At 40.8% G+C, this 21,572-nt stretch overlaps 1 protein-coding gene across 1 annotated transcript in view; it reads left to right on the top strand.

The window, feature by feature from the left end:
* Nucleotides 1-21,572, top strand: part of LOC126190927 (guanine nucleotide exchange factor subunit Rich) — a 294,040-nt gene that overhangs the window by 121,311 nt on the left and 151,157 nt on the right. Inside the window, exons 10-12 of the mRNA XM_049931563.1 lie at nt 1-367; nt 518-729; nt 17,942-18,161. Of these exons, the coding sequence (XP_049787520.1) occupies nt 1-367; nt 518-729; nt 17,942-18,161 (799 nt within the window). The remainder of the gene's footprint in view (nt 368-517; nt 730-17,941; nt 18,162-21,572) is intronic.

Here is a 21,572-nt window from a genome sequence, read left to right as displayed (position 1 = left end):
TACACAGCTCTAGATTCAGAAGGCCAAAATTTAGCTGTTGCAGGCCGTACTGGTTTAGCACATTATTCCTTAATCAGCCGCAAATGGAAATTATTTGGAAATGAAACTCAGGAGAAAGACTTTGTGGTGACTGGTGGACTGATGTGGTGGCGAGAGCATTTGGTGATGGGGTGTTACAGCATAATAGAAAATAGAGATGAAATTCGCATATACCCTCGAGAAGCGAGGCTAGACAATGCTTTTGCAAAAATCACTAAAGTATCAGCACAGGTACTACTTTTGAATATGTTCAGGGATAAGCTTATAATATTCTGTGCAAATGGACAGCTTACTATTTATTCACTTCTGGCACGAGATAACCAGCCTTGTAAGTATGGTTTTAGTACATCTAGTAGATGATGTAAATTGTTATCATTGTTTAGAGATTGTGATTTTAATGCTTATCATGAATAGAGATTACCAATAGGAAGTGTGATTTTATTTTAATGCATTGTTTTCCTCTCTTTCATGCACTTAGTGGGAGCTGTGGAAGTAACAAGACTACAGGCCTTGGATATCAGTGCATTGTGTGTGCATCCTGCTTGTGTTGTGTCTGTTACATTAACTGCACTACGTACAGAAATAGGTCGTCATGCCTCGAAAGAGTTTGAAAGTATTATGCTGAACATAAGTGGAAGACTTCTTATGGTTCAGCGAGAAATGAAGAACGTGAATGAAATTAATGATGTCGTAAGTTTGTATTTGTCTCTCAGCTTCCGTCTTCCTGTTTCTGATTTATATTCTATTACATCAAGTAGCACATTTCGTGGAATTATTTATTTAATGAAGGTCTTTCTTTCATTGGTGTAGCTGCAGTGATAATTACTGTTGTGAGTTTCAGGCATGTTTAAGGCCGAAAGATCACAGTAGGGAAACAGTTTCATTAAATGATGGTGTACAATCCATTTTCTTGCTAAACGGATGTGAGAGAATTATTTTGCAGATCTATTATTTGCAACTATGTTTATACTCCATACATCATTGTAAAGCACATTTATTGTACAGCAGTGGAACTTCAATTTTACATTGTCTGATTTTACTTTTTTTGCAGTTTTAAACCATAAATTTGTAGCCTCTGTTAAAAACCCTTAACATCAATGCTAAAAATTCCCTGATTTTACATTTCTTCCTAATATGGTTTACCTTGATTCTAAGTTCTTACTGGACATCTCACTTGACTTGGTCCCGTTTTCTTCCTATTGACATGTGATGTGGCTGAACGAGTTATAAGTGGCACAGAAAATAGATGGTTCGCACCGCGAGTGGTGGCAGAGTTACGGGAATATTGTAAGCCGTTGTGGAGATGGGAGACATGGCAGAGGAAATGCTGACATAATCCACAATTGTTGTTGTCAACACAGCTTGCAGCATTTAGCTTCACCATGCAGTTATGATACAGCTACTGCTAGGTTACAGCAGTAATGAAAAAACAAGACAGTTGATGCAAGATATTCCAGAATGAGTCGATATGTGATGAAGGGGCCCAGCCACCACCTTTTCTTGTGCCACTTATAACTCAGTCTCATCTTTTTTGCATGTATTTCTGATGTACTGTATTTAGTAACAGTATCAGTCATCAACCTTTTAAATACAAACACTGAGTCTTCAAGAATACGCTTGGTTATAGTCGAGGAAATGTTGCCCAGTTGTGGCTAGTGAACTCTTATGGACTGGCAGCTTGTTAAGTTACTACCCAATAGCCAGTGCAGCCACCACACCACACCAACACACGTAAAATGAGCTCGCCTACTGGATGTGTGGAGAGGCAGCAGTGATAAAGGGCATGAAGTGAAACTGTATCACCTGAGCTTTCTTTAAATTTACATTTTACACAGTGTTCAGAAAATCACTTAGCCGACTTCTAATAAGCTTGTAACCTCAATTGGGGAAGTAATCACATTTTTTCACATCTCTGTTTCTCTCATCGAGCTTAAAATGACACTTTAACAATGGTGAGTGTATGAAGTGTGGCTCATAAGGGAAGCTTTAAACAATAACAGCAATGGTGACAAAGTATGTCATTAAGATGATGTCCGCATTTATGCTTATGGTTTAACCACTTAGCTGCTGTGATGTTTTTGGTTTAATTCAACATGTTAATCAATTTTTGTTTTTTTCTGGGTGAGCATAAAGGATTCTCTCTCAAAAATGTGTGTATTGAACATATAATTTGTGTTTGTGGCATGTCTGAAAACAGCTTGATTACCTTGTGCCCAGATACCAATTTCAATTTTTGAACAATTTTTACTTACTGTTACACATCTGTGATTTTTTAAGAACTGATGAAATTCATTACCACAAATTATTGTAAAAACATTGTATTGTACATTTAATTTTCTTCATTTAACCAGATTTTATACAAAATATTGGAAAGGATTCAGATTTTTAATCATATATGCCAATTACATGTGTTTTTGCCCATATTTTGGGAGTTTTTAACATTCCCCTCAATTCTACATTTTCCTCAGTTTTGTGTTTGTTGTCTGGACTGAACAAAAAAATAAAATAGGGGTTTCACTGTACATATTAGGATTCCTACAGTTCCATTAATCTGTGCACCATGTGAAGAATGATTGCTTATATTTCTCTCTGTGTGCAGTCTTTTTTGTCTTTAAAGTATCTACGGGAGCTCTGCACAGCAGCCGACAACATATCACTGGAAAAAAAAAAATTCTTGCTACCTAAAGAATCCAATCTGATGTTTTTCTATAACATTAAGAATATTTTCACAAGATACTCAGTATCTCTTTTCAAGTGCCAGCCATTTGAAAACTTTCAGTATTTCCTCTATTCTCCCTCATGACATAAACAGACATTTGACCATTCAAGCTGCAGTTTTCTAAATTTCATCTAATATTGATTCCACAAATTTGAACAGTGTATCGCTATATCAGAATTTTCCCTTTAAATTGAAGCCTGTGATTTGTTTCACTTACAACTGAGCCTGTGACTTGTTTCACTTACAACTGAGCCTGTGACTTGTTTCACTTACAACTGAGCCTGTGACTTGTTTCACTTACAACTGAGCCTGTGACTTGTTTCACTTACAACTGAGCCTGTGACTTATTTCTGCTTCATATTCCCAGACACATTGTTATTCCCTGGTATATATGTATGATACGACCGGTTCAAGTTACATTTTATTAGTTCCATAATTAAAGGCTACAAGATTTTCAAGTTTCATGAAATGTAGAATTTTATACAGGATGAAGCAGAACTCCTCCTATGAACTTTCTGAAGTGGTAGTATGATCCAAAACAAGAAATAAATGTCTAGTAAATATGGGGCTGTAGAATGCCTACCTACATATGTAACTTTACACTGAAGAGTCCGTAGATGCGACTGGATAGGCATCAACGTTAATAGCCACTAGTAGGAGGACAAACTATCATTGAAGTAACAAAGGCAGTAATGGCCTCCTCGGAATCAAATGGGCTGAATCCGGAGCGACGCTCGTAGAGCTCCACAGTGCCATCTAGAGGGCACTGTCGTCGGTGTCTCGTAGTGCCAACTTATGAATTTGCACATATGCCGTGGTATCATTGCTATCGAAACCACATCCCTCCTCCCTGAAATGATGCACCGTCATTGAGTATGGCTTCCGACGGTGGGTGGAGGGACCCATGGGTGGCGGAGCTGAGGGGGCGGACAGCAGAACTGCCAGGGCGCTTTCCACCCGCGAGCCCGAATTGCTTGCGAGGAGGCGAGGAAAACGCCCTGTGGAAAACCTGCCCGGGCTATGCACCTCCACTGGGTATGCTTGGATGAGGAGGCGGAGCAACGACCTCAGTGGGCGACGGCAGCGGCGATGTGATGGCAGCCTCAGTGTCCATCAGTTCTGACACAGCGGATGAACACGGTGGCGGTGGCGACAACAGCCTGAGGTGGGGCCGTGGTGGTGGCGAGAGGCGCCCGTTCGGTGCAGGTGACTGGACCGGCTGGGGTGACGATGGCAGGCGTGCCCGTGGCACAGGCACGAGTGGTGGAGGTGCCATTGGTGGAGTCATGGGCTGAGGCAGCAGAAGCTGCGAAGCCTCCAATTCTGCCGGAAAACAACCAGTGGCAGAAAACAGAGGACAGCACAAACAGATCTGGTTCTGGTGTCACTTGACAGTGCTGGAAGGACCAGAAATGACAAATTAGGTGCGGCCAAGCTGGCAAAGAATGCGCCCTTGCTCCCAGCACTGCCTGCCAGAGAGAATGCTATAGAACACCAAATCGTGCGGCGCCAACCCAGAACGAGGCGAAGGAGTGGGAGCGAGCAGGGGCAGGTGCTGAAGCTACAGGAGCGACCGATGGGTGTGGCCATGTAGCAATTCCGCTGGGGAAAGTGTGTTCACGAGAGTGCATGGAGCGAAACTTGCTCATCTGCGACTTAAACGTACGCACAATGCGTTCAGCCTCACCGTTCGACTGGGGGTGGAACGGGGCCGAGGTCAGATGGTGAATGCCATTAGCAACACAGAACGCATCAAACTTTGAGGACACAAATTGGGAGCTATAGTCTGAGACAATAACTTCAGGAAGGCCCTCAATGCAAAAAATAGATGTCAAAGCCCGAATAGTACTGGCAGAAGTAGTAGAAGACGTAGGTACAACAACCAGCGGGTGTCCCAGAAAGGACCCGCAAAATGAATATGAACGTGCAGCCAGGGCGCAGTAGGAGTCGGTCACGCAAAGAAGCGCTTGCGGGGAGCAGAATGATGTTCCGCGCAAGAGCGACAATTAGCAAGCAAGTTCTCAATTTGTTTATCAATGCTGACTCAAGTGCAGTGATGACGCGTTAATTGCTTTGTCCGCACTATACCCCAATGACCTGCGTGCAGCAATATGAGGATTTCTGACTGCAACGAATGAGGTACAACCACATGAGACTGTTCATTGTCAGTTCGTAACAAGATAACACCATGGTATACAGGCAAGTTGTGATGTTGCACGAAGTAATGCTGTACAAGGGGATCTCGAATCTGTGTAGCAGATGGAGGCCATTGAGTAGGAATATACTGCAAAAGAATCTGCAAAGAAGCATCGACGGCTGTCGCAGAAGGAATACGACGAAAATCCACTGCAAAACCATCAGCTAAGTCCTTATCTTGCGAATCAATAAACATGCAGGACAATTCGGAAGAATCAAACACTTCGTCACGACCGATAGGTAGACGAGACAAAGCATCAGCATTGCCATGCTGGGCCGTAGGCCAAAACAAAATTTCGCAATTGTACGAGGTGCATTCAAGTTCTAAGGCCTCCGATTTTTTTTCTCCGCACTGGAAAGAGATATAAACATGCGCATTGTTTTAAAATGAGGCTGCGTTCATTGTCAATACATCCCAGAGGTGGCAGCACCGTACGGCAGATGGAATTTTACCGCCAGCAACGAGAATGAGAACTGTTTTAAATACTTAAAATGGCGACGTTTTCCTTACTTGAACAGCGTGCAATCATTCGTTTTCTGAATTTGTGTGGTGTGAAACCGATTGAAATTCATGGACAGTTGAAGGAGACATGTGGTGATGGAGTTATGGATGTGTCGAAAGTGCGTTCGTGGGTGCGACAGTTTAATGAAGGCAGAACATCACGTGACAACAAACCGAAACAACCTCGGGCTCGCACAAGCCGGTCTGATGACATGATCGAGAAAGTGGAGAGAATTGTTTTGGGGGATCGCCGAATGACTGTTGAACAGATCGCCTCCAGAGTTGGCATTTCTGTGGGTTCTGTGCACACAATCCTGCATGACGACCTGAAAATGCGATAAGTGTCATCCAGGTGGGTGCCACGAATGGTGACGGACAACCACATGGCTGCCCGTGTGGCATGTTGCCAAGCAATGTTGATGCGCAATGACAGCATGAATGGGACTTTCTTTTCGTCGGTTGTGACATTGGATGAGACGTGGATGCCATTTTTCAATCCAGAAACAAAGCGCCAGTCAGCTCAATGGAAGGACACAGATTCACCGCCACCAAAAAAATTTTGGGTAAACGCCAGTGCTGAAAAAATGATGGTGTCCATGTTCTGGGACAGCGAGGGCGTAATCCTTACCCATTGCGTTCCAAAGGGCACTACGGTAACAGGTGCATCCTATGAAAATGTTTTGAAGAACAAATTCCTTCCTGCACTGCAACAAAAACGTCCGGGAAGGGCTGCACGTGTGCTGTTTCACAAAGACAATGCACCCGCACATCGAGCTAACGTTACACAACAGTTTCTTTGTGATAACAACTTTGAAGTGATTCCTCATGCTCCCTACTCACCTGACCTGGCTCCTAGTGACTTTTGGCTTTTTCCAACAATGAAAGACACTCTCCGTGGCCGCACATTCACCAGCCATGCTGCTATTGCCTCAGCAATTTTCCAGTGGTCAAAGCAGACTCCTAAAGAAGCCTTCGCTGCTGCCATGGAATCATGGCGTCAGCGTTGTGAAAAATGTGTACGTCTGCAGGGCGATTACGTCGAGAAGTAACGCCAGTTTCATCGATTTCGGGTGAGTAGTTAATTAGAAAAAAAATCGGAGGCCTTAGAACTTGAATGCACCTCGTAGTTAGATAAAAACAAGGACCAACGGTGCAACTTTTGTGCAGTACGGGCCGGAATTGGCTTTGACCGGTGGAACGACAACATCGAAGGCTTATGCTCGGTGACCAAATAGAACTTTCGACCATACAAAAAATCATGAAAGTTAGTTACGCCATATACAATAGCTATAGCATCTTTCTTGATTTGAGAATAGTTTTGCTGGGCAGAATTGAGCAACTTAGAGGCAAAAGCGATTAGGTGATCGACAGAATTAATGCGGTGCGAGAGAACCTCTCTGATGTCGTGAGAAGATGCATCGACAGCCAAAACAACCGGTTTGGTGTGATCAAAAGGAATCAATGATCACTCAACAAAGCAGATTTGAGCTTGTGGAAAGCAGTGACACATTCTGAAGACCAAACAAAATGAACGTTCTTACGTCGAAGGCGATGCAATGGCGCTGCAATCTGTGCCGCATTGGGTATAAACCAAATATAATAAGTGATTTTGCCCAACACAGACTGAAGTTCTTACAAATTCCTGGGTGCTGGCAAGTCTGTAATCACACTGAGATGTGATGGCGAGGGTAGACACCCTGTTCGTTAATCATATGTCCTAAATACTGAATTTCAGTTTGAAAAATTTTCAACTGGTCTCTGTTACACTTTAGTCTTGCCTGCAAAAGTACAGTAAATAAGGCATGCAAATTCTGCAAATGTTCATCAGGGATGCGACCTGATACAACTATATCATTCAGATAATTAGAGCAGCCAGGGACAGTGGCACACAACTGCTGCAAGTAAGACTGAAAAATAGCAGGAGCCGAAGCAAAACTGAACGGAAGGCGGTGAAACTTGAACAATCCGAGGTGGGTGTTGATCACAAAATAGCGCTGCACCTGTTCGTCGAGTGGAATCTGAAAGTATGCGTCCCGCAAGTCAATCGTGGAAAAGAATTTTCCCTCACCCAGCTTATCAAAAATGTCTTCAGGACCTGCTAAGATAAGTGTAGCTACCACTGTCTGGGGATTTACTGTAGACTTAAAGTCAGCACAAATACGGAGACGACCGTTTGGTTTCTTCACACAAACTATAGGTGGAACCTGGTTCAATGACACCACTTCTTGCAAATGCGTAAGTTCAGCAGCTACGGTCTCACGCAGTGCGTGCGGTACCAGGCGTGCGCACCGGAAAACAGGCATTGCATTGTCTTTAAGTACAACATGCGCTGCAAAGTCTGTGGCACAACCAAGGCCATCAGAAAAGAGTTCAGCAAAATCATCGCACAGTGCAGCAACACTGTCTGCATGGTCACTAGTGTTGATGCAAGGTACATTGTCCTGAATTGCGAGGTCAAAAAGTTCAAATGCGTCCTTGCCAAAAATGTTCGTAGCATCACTAGAGTGGAGCACATGGAAAAACACTGTATGGGTCATTGTACCATACGTGGCTTGCAAACTACACACGCCGAGCACTGAGATTTCCTGTCCAGTAGATGCAGTCAACGTGGAATGTGAACGACGAAGCGCGCACGAACCAAGCAAGTCATATGTTGACTTGTTCAGTAAAGAAACCGACGCACCAGTGTCCAGCTGCATGCGAACAGAACGTCCACTAATGTACAAAGTGACAAAAAGTTTCCTCGCATAATGCTGAATGCGAGAGGAAGTGTCTGGCAAAACTTGATCCACATGATGAGCTGTTGACACATGTGAAGCAGAAGGCTTTGAATAAATGGCATTAACGTCGATAGACTGATGTGAATCATGACCATGGCGGTTGCCGTTGCGGTGACACCCATGCGAGTCACATGAACGACAGACAAGTTGTGAATTAGAGTTTCCCTTACTACACACAGCTTGCATGTGTCCTTTCTTATTACTAAAATAACACTGTGCTTGACGGGATGGGCAATTGTCCCGTGGGTGGGCATAAAAGCAGTTCGGACATGATTTCGGTTTCTGAGTAGGTGCCAGGAGTGCAATTTGTTTATGTGCGCGTGAGCGGTGCGGCGTGGCTGGCAATGCTGGAGCCAGGCGGAAGGGCACGTGTTGTGCCGCGATAACAGTACACACACACAGGGTCATGTTGAATGTGGAAGTAGCCATGTCTAATGTATCTTGTCTGTCTAGCATGTCCACTACTTCCTGCAAAGACGGGTTTTTAAATTCGAGGATTTGCTCGCGGATGCTGTGATCTGTCACATTCTGTGCAATAGCGTGTCTAATCATTATATCCGCATATAATCATCCACATGAGAAATTAAAGTTACAATCAGAAGTTAGTCCCTGAAGGTCCGCTAACCAAGATTTATTCGACTGAGCAGGGCCACGCTGGAGGCGAAAGAATTTGTAGCGTGCAGCTACAACATTTACATTGTCGCGGAAGAGGGAGTTCAAAGCATCAATCACTTCATCATACATTTTAGTTTCTGAGTGGGTGGTGGGAAACAACTTGACGAGCATACGGTATAACACAACACCCACGTTGGCAATGAAAAAGGCAAGCCGCTCTGTACCTGGTATCTTGTATGCTGCGAAGTGTGCCTTGAGCTGGGCGATGTATTCTGGCCAGCGTTCAACGTCAGGATTGAAGGCACGAAATGGCGGCGCCATCGGCGACGGCGTTGGTACAGTGTCGGTACAGGCGGTGGCATCGGAGGCACCGTAGGAGCTGCGGTTTGTAGTGTGACCAGTCCATTTATGGCAGCAAGCAGCTGCGTCATTTGCTGAGCCTGAAAATGTACGAGATTGGACAGCAAAGCCTGTTCCTGTGGTGAAGCCATGGTTTACACAAATGAGTCTTATAGCGACTGGGGGAAGCAGCCATACACTCACACGGTCACACGGGGATATCACAAAAAAGCTGAATAAGTACCGAGCCAAAAATGCAATGATAGGAGAGGTAAGGGGAAACCTCGTCGCCAGCTTTTGTATCCCGCCTGGAAGGTGGCGCGTGCGTATGCTCATGTAAACTAAATGGGGAGGCCGAATGTAGGAAGTGAGCAGGAGCAGGTGAGGTAAGATTCTCAGTACAGCTTTTTACGTGAAAGTACATTTAATTATTAGTCAATTACATACGTAACTTTACACTGAAGAGCCCGTAGGTGCGACTGGATAGGCATCAATGTTAATAGCCACTAGTAGTAGGACAAACTATCATTGAAGTAACAAAGTCAGTAATGACCCCTATGAAGTAGAAACAGTGTTGCTAGGTCGTCTCCTCGCAATCAAATGGGCTGAATCTGGAGCGACACTCGTAGACCTCCACAGCGCTGGCTAGAGGGGGCTGTCGTCGGTGTCTCGTAGTGCCAACTTATGAACTTGCACCTACGCCGTGGTATTGTTGCTATCAATACATAGTATTTACTTCAGTAAATTCTTTACAATGATCTGAAGCCTTGACATCATCCCGTGTATTAGAAACTTGGATATTTGTACTTTCAAAATTATGAGTTGAAGATTTCAGTAGCTTAGTATGTAACTTCTTATGTAGCTTTCTTCCTTACTATCTGCACATCAATCCAAAAAGTGTGAACACACTATGCATCTGCTACTAATAGGTAGCAAGATCGTTTTCAACTCACATGATCATCTTTCGTTGGCCTAAGAGGAGAATAATGGTACATGTTATTACAGGAAATCTTATGTTACACTACACCTCTTACCTGAAAATCGCTCAGTTTGTCCTGATGTTCTTAAAAAAAAAACACTTAACTCCTCCCGAACAGGCCAATTGGTACAGACCAACCGCTGTGTCATCCTCAGCCCATAGGCATCACTGGATGCAAAAGTGGAGGGGCATGTGGTCAGCACACTGCTCTCCCAGCCGTATGTCAGTTTCCAAGACCAGGATATTCTAATATTTTTGTTAATTAATGCCTGAGGCAAAATTCAGCATTATGACAATCATGAAGTTTTCAGGTCATGTATCAAATCTCTCGGATATCACTGTAAAGTTTCTTTAGTAGGCATAAGTGTAATAAGTTTTTTGTAAGTCTAGTACCATCAGATTAACTTCATTACCTCTACTGTGGTTGTCTTCATGCCATTTGTGAAAGATGCAGGTTGTATTTCACTTTCACATGAACATTGCTTTTTTGAAATTTTGTACCAATTAGGTTAATTTTATTTTATTTATTTATTTAGATTTTTTTGCGCGGAGTCATCAATATGATAGCTTTTGCAAATGCCAAGTGTAGTTACAAAAATAAAATACATCTAGATCTTAGCCTTACAGGTACTAATTAAACAGTAAATTGATGCTTGTCAAAATACATTACATCCTACACATATTAATAAAGCCAATTTTTTTATACATTATTTTACAGCTCTTAAATTTAACCATGTAAAATTCTTTGAGTGAATAGAGACACTTTTCAATAAAGAATTCTTTTAGTTTTGATTTGAATTGCTTTTTATTACTGTTTTTCATGGACTTGGGCAGTTAGTGTATCGGCTCTGGTCTGTCATTTTTAATCTTGTTCTTTGTTGGTAGTAATTCTGTTTGGACCTGGTGTTGTGGTCATGTATATCACTACATTTAGTTACTTCAGTTTTCTGTGAGACAAAAAAAAGGAATTAATTTATAAAGATACAAATAGTATATGGTGAAGTACTTGTGTTGTCTGAAAACATCACGGCAGGAGTCTTTATAGCCTAGTCTATGTATAATCCTTAACCCTCTTTTTTGTAGCAACAGTACCCTGTTAATGTACTGCCTGCAGCACAACCCCATGGTTTATATAGTAGCTAAGATGAGGATATGTTGTCCCATAATACACAGTTTTAAGCATGTGGGTGGGCACTATTTTGGATAGTTGGCTAAGAAAATAGAGACCTTTGCTGACTTTTTTGCATACAGCATTAATTTGGCTAATCCACCGGAGGTTTAAGTCCAGATGGACCTCTAGAAATTTACACTCGTTTGCTTCCTCTGCCACTGTGCCACATACCTCATTTACGCTCGAGTGGTATGAGCTGCCAGTTGTAAATATTAGCATCTGGGATTTATTTACATTGACCTTTAATCCTTGTGCATGAAAATATGAACTTAATACTGTATCCCATTACTTGCTGAAAATTTCAGATTCTCACAATCTTTACCATGAAATAAAACTGAGGTGTCATCAGCATAGTTTACAGTGTGTGTGTGTCAATGGGGTGGACAATGTCATTAATATATGCTAAAAAGAGGAACGGTCCAAGAATTGAGCCTTGAGGGAACGCCCTGTGTCCCTGTTTCATTTGTGGATTTAAAAGTTAAGATCTTATTTTCAATTTGATGTGCAAGTTTGGTACACTGTTTCCGAATGACCAGATAGGTGGATAGAAGTTCCATTGACGCATTACTGATTTTGTAGGCCCACAGTTTTTTTAAAAAAGACAAACTCATGGTTTACTGAGTCAAAAACTTTGCTCAGGTCAAGGAATATTCCGGCTGTATGTACACCCCATACTATATTGCTATATACTTCATGGAAGAAACTGGTAACAGCAGTGGCCATGCTTAGGTCTTTCCTAAACCCATGCTGCGATTCGATAAGCATTTTGTGTCTTGAGAAAAATGTTGAGAGTTGTGATAGGATAATTGTTTCAAATATTTTACTGAAGGTAGATATTAGTGATATCGGTCTGTAATTTGAAACTTCCTCTTTACTTCCCTTCTTATGGATTGGCTGTATTACACTTATTTTTAAGGCATTTGGGTATATGTTTTCATTAATACTACAGTTGATAAGATAGGTAAGGGGTTTAGTTTTTTCATTGGCACATTTCTTTAACACCATACCTGAGATACCATCCCATCCAAATGAATGCTTGTTCTTTAGCTGTTGTATTGTGTTAAATATTTTATGTTGATTCACCTCCATAAATTCGAACTCTATACCACACGTGATATCATTTGGTGTGCCAGCCTGTAGATCTGTAATAGTGGCTGGTTGGTCAAAAGAAGAGATAAAATGTTATTGATAAATTATATACTTCATTTTGATCTTTCACTAGATGGCCCTCGTGTCTAATGCTAACTGGTTCACTCTGTCCCTTGCTGGTGGCTTTACGATGTTTATTGATTAGTCTCCAGTATGCCTTACCTATGTTGGCTGAATGCTGTATTGCATCATTGTTTAGCAGTTTCCTCAAGTGTAAAAGATCTGTCTGAAAAGTTTTTTTGCCTTGATTGTACTTTTCTGTAAATATATGTAGCTTTGTTTCCTTATATAAACAGTCAACGTCATATATATTCTGCCTTAACTTAATCAGCCTAGGTGTAAGTTTCAGCTTAATATTACTTTCAAGATGAGAGTTGGTTCATACCCTGGTTATTTTTTGAGAGGGCAGCAGCAGTTGAAATGCTTCAGCCCTGTCCTATAAAATTTTTCCCATTTGCCTTCTGACCCTTTAGTTTGGTAAATAGTGTCCCATTTCTCCTCTGCTAACTTAGTTTTGATGTTGGTGCTATTCAGGATCTGCTTCTTCTCAATTATCTTAGTTGCTGTTGGTACAGCAAACCTTAAATATTTTAACATCTGACAATAGTGATTTGAGTAATGAAAATCAAAATTTAAGTCTCCAACTATGCTAAGGTCACCCACCCGGTTGGCCGTGTGGTCTAACGCATGGCTTTCCGAGTGGTAAAGAGCGCCTGGTCCCCGGCATGAATCCACACGGCGGATTTGTGTCGAGGTCCGGTAAACCGGCCAGTCTGTGGATGGTTTTTAAGCGTTTTCCATCTGCCTCGGCAATTGCGGGCTGGTTCACCTTATTCTGCCTCACTTACACTACGTCAGTGATTGCTGCGCAAACAAGTTCTTCATGTACGCACACACCACCATTACTCTATGACGCAAACATAGGGGTTACACTCGTCTGGTGTGAGATGTTCCCTTGGGAGGGGGGGGGGGGGTTTCATAGGGGGCCGAACCACACAATAACCCTGGGTTCGGTGTGGGGCGGCGGAGGGGTGTAGTGGACTGCGGTAGTCGTCGTGGGGTTGTGGACCATTGTGGCTGCAGCGAGGACGGAGCCTCTCCGTCGTTTCTAGGTCCCCGGTTAACATACAACATACAATACAATGCTAAGGTCAGTGGGGCCAGTTTGTCTAATTGCCTTGTTATGTCTATCAACATAGTACAACACATCTGAATTTGGTGGGTGGTACATACCAATAACTTTCTGTTTAGCTAACCTGCTTGAATGAGTATTTATGTGGGCCACAGCACCAGCCTTTTCAATTGTTCAACAAATGAGATTTTTTTAAATGAAAGATGTTCATTTACAAATATTGCCACCCCACCCCCTTTTGTTGTTGGCTGCAGTAACTATCTGCTAACATACAACCATATAATTTGTAATACTCCATTTCATTGTCTTTTAGTCCATGTTCTGTAATTTACTAAGAGGTGAGGTGAATTCTCATCCACAAATACTTGCAGCAAATTGAGTTTATTCCTAAGATACTGCATGTTTAGATGCGTTATCCTAAAGGGCACTGATATTTTACAGCACTTTGTGACACGGTATTCTAAATCAGCCAAATTATTTCACAAGCCTATAACATTGCACTGTAATGACAATTTACTCACTTTCAAGTCAGTTTCTTTTGCATGTGATCAGAGTTCTTTCCAATCGAAGGGATTTAGTTCAGTAAAATCATGTTGCTTGAAAACAAGCCTAAAAAACTTGTTGATTATAATCTAAGATGATGGGGTCTGTTGCTTTATGCAGCTCCTTACAAAGTTCCGTTATCTGGTTCACTAACTTGAGCTTTCCATTTCTATTTAAGAGAAGTCTGTGTATGGTATGTTCCTCATGTTTCAGTTTGCTTATGTCTAGCAAGTAAACATGATTTAGTTTATTATGTAGTTTCTGCAGTTCTAAAATATAGCACTCAATTTCTGTGTTAACATACAACTACTGCGGGAGATCATGTTGCACTGGTAGGTTTATTATGGTAACATTTATGTTGTATAGTTTTGGCAATAACTTCCTGTAAACTGTGAGTGTTGACTTGCTCTCGTTTTCGTAAACATTGTTGGCACCACCAATGATTACAACGTGGTTGTCTTTTTTCAGATTTGTTTCTGATAAATTCTCGACTACAGCAATTAATGTTGCTCTGGGTTTAACTTCTGTGAATACAGAATATTCATTGTGTAAAGCTTCATGAAGGGGAGCTGAAAGGCTTTTTCCGTGGTTGTCCGCATACAGTAATAACTGTAACTTCCAGGCGTTAGAATTTTTCTGTTTCAGCCTTTATCAGAGGATTCATTATATTTACTTTCACTTATACTTTTTGTTGTTTTGCTTGCTGAGTCTAGTGCTGAAAACTAATTCGATGTAACTGGCACACTGTATCTAGTGCTTTGTTTTTGTTTTTAACTTTCTCGCTGGTTTCGTGTTCTATTTTTAGACTTAACTGCAGTCCACATAAATTTATTTGTAGTTTCAACATATTCCGAGTTCGATATTATGTTTGTTTCATCATAAATAACATGTTTTTTCATATCACATTTAACAATCTCAATAGGACTGCTTTTGTGTCTATTTACTGCCACTGTTTCACTGTTTTCACTGGACCACAAACTTTTTTCACTTAAGTGATTTTTGTTTCCTTGTTTCAGGAATGCTGTTTCTTTCTTGAGGGTTTTAATGTCTTAATTTAATGACTTGATAATTCTGTTTTATGTGTGTACCACATTGAGAAGATCTTCATATTTGTCACATACATGATCACCACAGGTCCAACAAATATAGTCATTTACGAACGTCGGGTTTATGTTCGCACACCTGTCATGTAACCACAAGTTGCACTTCACACACAGGATATCCTTAATCACAAGTTTTTTTACATTTTGACACATCGAGTTATTATAAAATTGCTCTTCAACTGAGACTGATGCAGCACTGCGCTGACCTCTTTTTTTCCATCATGTTTGCTGCTCAAGACATATGCAATAATCATGTTAACAACAGCAGGAGCTTGCTACACTTCTATTTACTGTCAAGTTTTAGTGAGAACATTTCTACTTGCCATGTAGATTAAGAAAAATTTTCAATTCTTGTGTCTAGATAATCAGATTATTTATAGGAGGAGTGTGAAGGTGTACACCTTTCATCACAGCAGATACTTGCACCAGGTGCAACATGACCACTATCAGACAATGAATTGCAGCCCACTCATAGCCTCATTCATAGATTAATCTTTATCCATAAGTTTATCAATACAGAGTGGGATTGATGCACTATCCTGTGCAAGCAATGACTCATTGCAAATGCTGAAAGCGTGATTGTATATGCCAGTTTCATGTTCTTTTGCAAATTAAGAGATATCCTGACAGATGTAGTCTGAAGATTCAAAGGGAAATGTAATGTGTTTTTTTTTTTTTTTTTTTTTTTTTTTTTTTTTTTTTTTTTTTTTTTTTTTTTAAGTAAGGAAGTGCAAGACATCCTCATTTTAATTGGCTTTTGTTGTGGAAAATTAAAAAGCACCCTTCATCAAAGCCCACACTATGTTTCAGGTATCTGAATACCATTGCCAATCTTGGAGATTTTGCATTCCCAAATGTAGCATGCTTTTCTCATAGGCTTCGCAACAGTATTCTGTGACCTGTTTAATGTACCACAAGGGATCTATTACATCTCTTATTAACTTACTTCGTGTAAAGCTGTTGATATCCAAGAACACTATTTCTCTAAATTTAAGACATTAATTGACTTCTACGTAGTAAGTATGGAAAGAATGGAGGTGGTCTCTGGGCCTGGCCTTCCCCATTCCCTTTTGTGCCTTCCCTGTTTTATACCTTGCCTCATCCCCCTCTTCTCTCTGCCCTCCATCCCCCCTCTCTCACCTTCCCCCTTTCCCCCTCTCATGCTTTTTTTCCCCTTTTTGCCCTTCTCGTTCTTTTCCCTTTTGCTCCTCTCATGTCTTTCAGCTTTACCTCTCTCATGCCTTTTCCCTCTCCCCCTCTCATGCCCACTTCCCTTTCCCCCATTGTCTGCCTTTCCTCCTTCCCTGTCTAATGCCTTCCTCCTTCACCATTTTTCATCTACCCTCTGATGACTTTTGCCACCCCTCCCCTCTCTCACTCCTTGACCATATTTTCTCTCTCCCCTTCAGTACTTCTCACATTCCCCTCCTGAATGCTTACTGCTTTTCGCTCCCTTGACTCTCTTGCCTTTCCCTCCCTTCACTCTCTTGCCTTTCCCTCCCTTCACTCTCTTGCCTTTCCCTCCCTTCACTCTCTTGCCTTTCCCTCCCTTCACTCTCTTGCCTTTCCCTCCCTTCACTCTTTTGCCTTTCCGTCCTTCACCCTCTCTTGCCCTTACTACCTCCCTGCACCCTCTCTTGCCCTTACTACCTCCCTTCGCCCTCTCTTGCCCTTACTACCTCCCTTCGCCCTCTCTTGCCCTTACTACCTCCCTTCGCCCTCTCCTGCCCTTACTACCTCCCTTCGCCCTCTCTTGCCCTTACTACCTCCCTTCGCCCTCTTTTGCCCTTACTACCTCCCTTCGCCCTCTCTTGCCTTTCACAAAGCAAAAGTTGCTTACTTCTTTTTCCTTGCTTTATTATAGAATTGTGTCCAAGGATTCACTCTCATGATGTCCTTGTACAAATACATTGCACTACTGTAACATATATTATTCTATATTCAGATCAGAGTAACACAGTGATTGACAGTTGTTTACAGATGAGCTACAATAACAAAAGCCAACTAGGTAACAAGCACTAATGTGTCTTTTGTTTTCTTTACCTTTTCCATATCACTTTGCAGATGACAATTACTGTCACTAATGTATCTATTGGGATTTGTTGCTGTATTGTAATTTGTTTCTCAGTGCCAAACTTTTTTATAATACATAAAATGATATCTGCACCAAGTAGTGGAAAGTGAGCAGCAAAGTGATAGTCGTTATGATCCCACAAGGTGAACTCAGTACTCCACATTATTCTGTGCCTGACTATCAGTCAGTTTGTTAATTTGATCCAGATATCCAGGTATAAATCTTTGGGCAGTTAGAATGTTTGGTAAGATACCGTTAATTGATAAAAAAATTTAACTTTGTGCAATTGTTAATTTATTACTAACATTGAAACTCGAGCAAAAGAATGCATTTTTCAAATTTATTATTGCCATAATTATCACATTTGTGAACACAGTGTAACTAGTTATTCACTTAATTTTTTTGCCCTGACCCCTTTTCCAAGTAGTAGTGTTAATTGTTGTCTTGTGATGAACAGTTATTTAACAAAATATTCTTAGGATTTATTCATGAAGAATGCCAGTTTGTGGATGGAACCTACTAATTTATATTAGACCTAGTGAGTTTTTTGCTTAATGTTAAGAGTTAATGATATTATTAAGATTTAATTTTTTCCCCTAGTTTCAGCCTCCAACAGTTTTGGCGTCCTGTGTTGAAAATGTCTGGGTACCTAGGAAATCTCGAAGAGAAAAACCTCACCTAACAGAAGCTCTGTGGTTGTTTTGTGGTTCACATGGCATGAGAGTTTGGTTACCATTGTTCCCAAAAGATGGTGACAAATCTCATACGTTCATGTCAAAAAGAATTATGTTACCATTTCAGCTTCGAATTTATCCTCTAGGTAAGAATTCATGTGGAAACTACACCATATATTAATCATAAGAGCATAAAGTCACCTGTAATTCACATGAGTTGATTTATTTTACATCAGTTATGTTAAGGAAGTTGTATTGATCCCCAGTATCATAAATTATATCATCACTATATGTTGTTTCATTTGTAGAAGCAATTTATATCATTTATGTTGAAGTAAGTACAGAGAATTAATAACACAAAAATTTCCAAAAGAAGTTTTCTGCGATGTAGAAAAAGAATGGAGCTTATTCAAAGACACTTTAGTCGAAGCAGCACAAAAAGTATGTGGCAGAACATCTGGAAAGGAAAAAATAAGACAGACAAGTTGGTGGGATGATACCACAATCCAAGCAGTTAGAAGAAAAAATGGAGCATGGAGAAAATGGTGGAAAACTAAAAATGACGAAGATCATAAAAGATATATAGAGGAAAAGAAGAAGTGCAAAGAAATAGTGGAAACAGCAAAGAAAAAGGCATGGGAAGAGTTTACAAAAAAAACTTGAAGAAGATGTGAAGAGCAATAAGAAAATGTTCTATAAAATGATGAAAAATAAAAGGAAGGCTTCTGAAGTACCAGTAAAGATGGAAACAGAGGACGGTACCATTATTGAAGATCCAGGGAATATAAAAGATCTCTGGAAAGAACATTTTAAGAAGCTGTTAAACGCTGAGGACCAGGTACATGAGGAAACAACAAATAATGGAGAAATTGAGAGAAGTTGGGAAGCAGAATTAGGACAAATTACACAGGAAGAAATGGAAAAAGCTGTGAAGAAGATGAATGGGGGGAAAGCCCCAGGACCTGATGAAGTATCAGTGGACATGATAAGAGCAGCAGGTCCAGTGGGAATGCAGTGGCTGTATAGAGTACTATCAAGCGTGTGGAGAAATAGTAAAATACCTGGCGACTGGAGAACAGGAGACATTGTTCCCATCTTCAAGAAAGGCAATAAAAGACTTTGTAAAAACTACAGAGGAATAACCCTCATGAGTCATACAGCCAAGATTTTTGAAAGAATTTTACTAAATCGAATAAGTGAAAAGATAGAAAAGGAGCTGAGTGAAGAACAGCATGGGTTTAGGAAAGGAAGGAGCACAATCGACCTGATATTTTCTATCCGTCAACTGATGGAAAAAAGTTGGGAGTATAACAAAAGGGTGATAATGGTTTTTATAGACATAGAAAAGGCATATGACTCAGTTGACAGGGAAAGACTCTGGGAAGAACTGAAGAAGATAGATATAGAAGATGGATACATTAATGTTATAAAGACAATGTACAGAGGCCACAATTGTAGAATTAGAACACCATTGGGGAACACTGAATACTTCGAAATAAGACAAGGACTTAAGCAAGGAAGTATTCTATCTCCTGCGCTTTTTAATGTTGTGATGGAGGGAATGAATAGGGCAGTTAAAGATATAGTAAAAGAAAAAGACAAAAATATGATTTTTGCAGATGATATGGTAATATGGGGTGATAAAGAGGTAGATGTACAGTTACAGCTTGATGCATGGAAGGAAATAATGAAAAGGTATGGATTAAGAATAAATAAAGATAAGAGTGAAGTAATGGTATTTGGAAGAGAGAAAGGTATCAATGGAAATATTACCTTGAATGGAGAACCCCTCAAAGTGGTAGAAAGTTTCACTTATTCAGGGAGTGAAATATCTAGTGATGGAAGAATAACTAACGAAATTAATAGGAGGTTACAGAAGGGAGGCAATTTCTACCAAACAATAAAACATCTGATTTGGAATAATGAAGTTTCAGAAAGAGCAAAACTCCTGATGTATAAGAATTATTACTTCCCTATTGTCACCTATGGTGGAGAAACATGGACAATGAAAGAAAGGGACTGGAGCAGACTGCAAGCAGGGGAAATGAAATTTCTCAGAGCAGTTAAGGGAAAAACAAGAATGGACAGAGTAAGGAATGTAGAGATTAGAAAGGACCTCAAACAAGAAAGTATGAGAGAAGAAATTGAAAGAAAGAGATTAAGATGGTATGGGCATGTTAAGAGGATGCATGGGCAGAGACTCCCCAAAATTATGGAAGAACTAAAGATGGATGGGAAACGACCTAGAGGGCGCCCAAGAACACGGTGGAAAATGGGAGTGAGAATATCTGTTGAAAGGAGAGGTGTGACCTGGCAGCAAGTGGAGGAAGAAAAGTGGTGGGAGGACCGAGCCAAATGGAGAGGACTCGTCAGCACCCAGACCCGGCAGTAGCTGGAACGGGATTCGGATATAGATATGTTGAAGTAAGTGTTAATTTCCTCTTCCAGAATTAATGATATTAAGGTATTTATCTAACATTTTTGTGGTGCTAGTAGTTATGTAATTAGTATTGATATTATGTATTGAGCTATTGGTTGGAAGTAGAGATGTATTACTTGCAACAAATTTCATTAACAAATAAATATACTAAGAAGCAGTGGTTAGATTACTAAGTTCCTTGAACAGGTTTCTACATGATGATCTTCAATTTACATCACAAATGATTCTTAGCACACGCTTTTGCACCCTAAAAACTTTTGTTCGGTTTGATGATTGCCCCAGAATATGATCCCATATGACATAACAGAATGAAAATAAGCAAAGTATGCAAGTTTTTTATATTTATATCTCCAACATCTGACATCATTCTCATGGCAAATACAGACTCGTTTAGGCGCTTAAGCAATTCTGTGGTATGCCCTTCCCAACTGAATTTATTATCGAGTAGTAATCCCAGAAATTTAACACTGTCAACCTCTTCGATCTGCATGCCTTCATATTTTGTACACATGCCGGAAGAATTCTCTCACAGGTTCTGTACTACATATAGTGGGTATTCTCAAAGTTTAATGACAGTGAATGAGCTTTAAACCACTTATTAATGTCAGTGAAAATTTGAGTAGCAGCTATTTCTAAATCTGTACTTGACTTGAATATAATAGACGGAAACATGCCACGGGGGAAAAATTCCATATGGGAAAAATATATCTAAAAACAAAGATGATGTGACTTACCAAACGAAGGCGCTGGCATGTTGATAGACACACAAACATACACACAAAATTCAAGCTTTCGCAACCAATGGTTGCTTTATCAGGAAATAGGGAAGGAGAGGGAAAGGCGAAAGGGTGTGGGTTTTAAGGGGGAGGGTAAGGAGTCATTCCAATCCCGGGAGCGGAAAGACTTACCTTAGGGAGGGAAAAAGGACAGGTATACACTCTCTCTCGCGCGCACACACACACACACACACACACACACACACACACACACACACACACACACATATCCATCCGCACATACACAGACACAAGCAGACATTTGTAAAGGCAAAGAATTTGGGCGGAGATGTCAGTCAAGGCGGAAGTACAGAGGCAAAGATGTTGTTGAATGACAGGTG

This window comes from Schistocerca cancellata, chromosome 6 (assembly GCF_023864275.1).
Source record: "Schistocerca cancellata isolate TAMUIC-IGC-003103 chromosome 6, iqSchCanc2.1, whole genome shotgun sequence".
Classification (NCBI taxonomy): Eukaryota; Metazoa; Arthropoda; class Insecta; order Orthoptera; family Acrididae; genus Schistocerca; species Schistocerca cancellata.
This window is presented reverse-complemented; position numbering and strand designations above follow the sequence as displayed.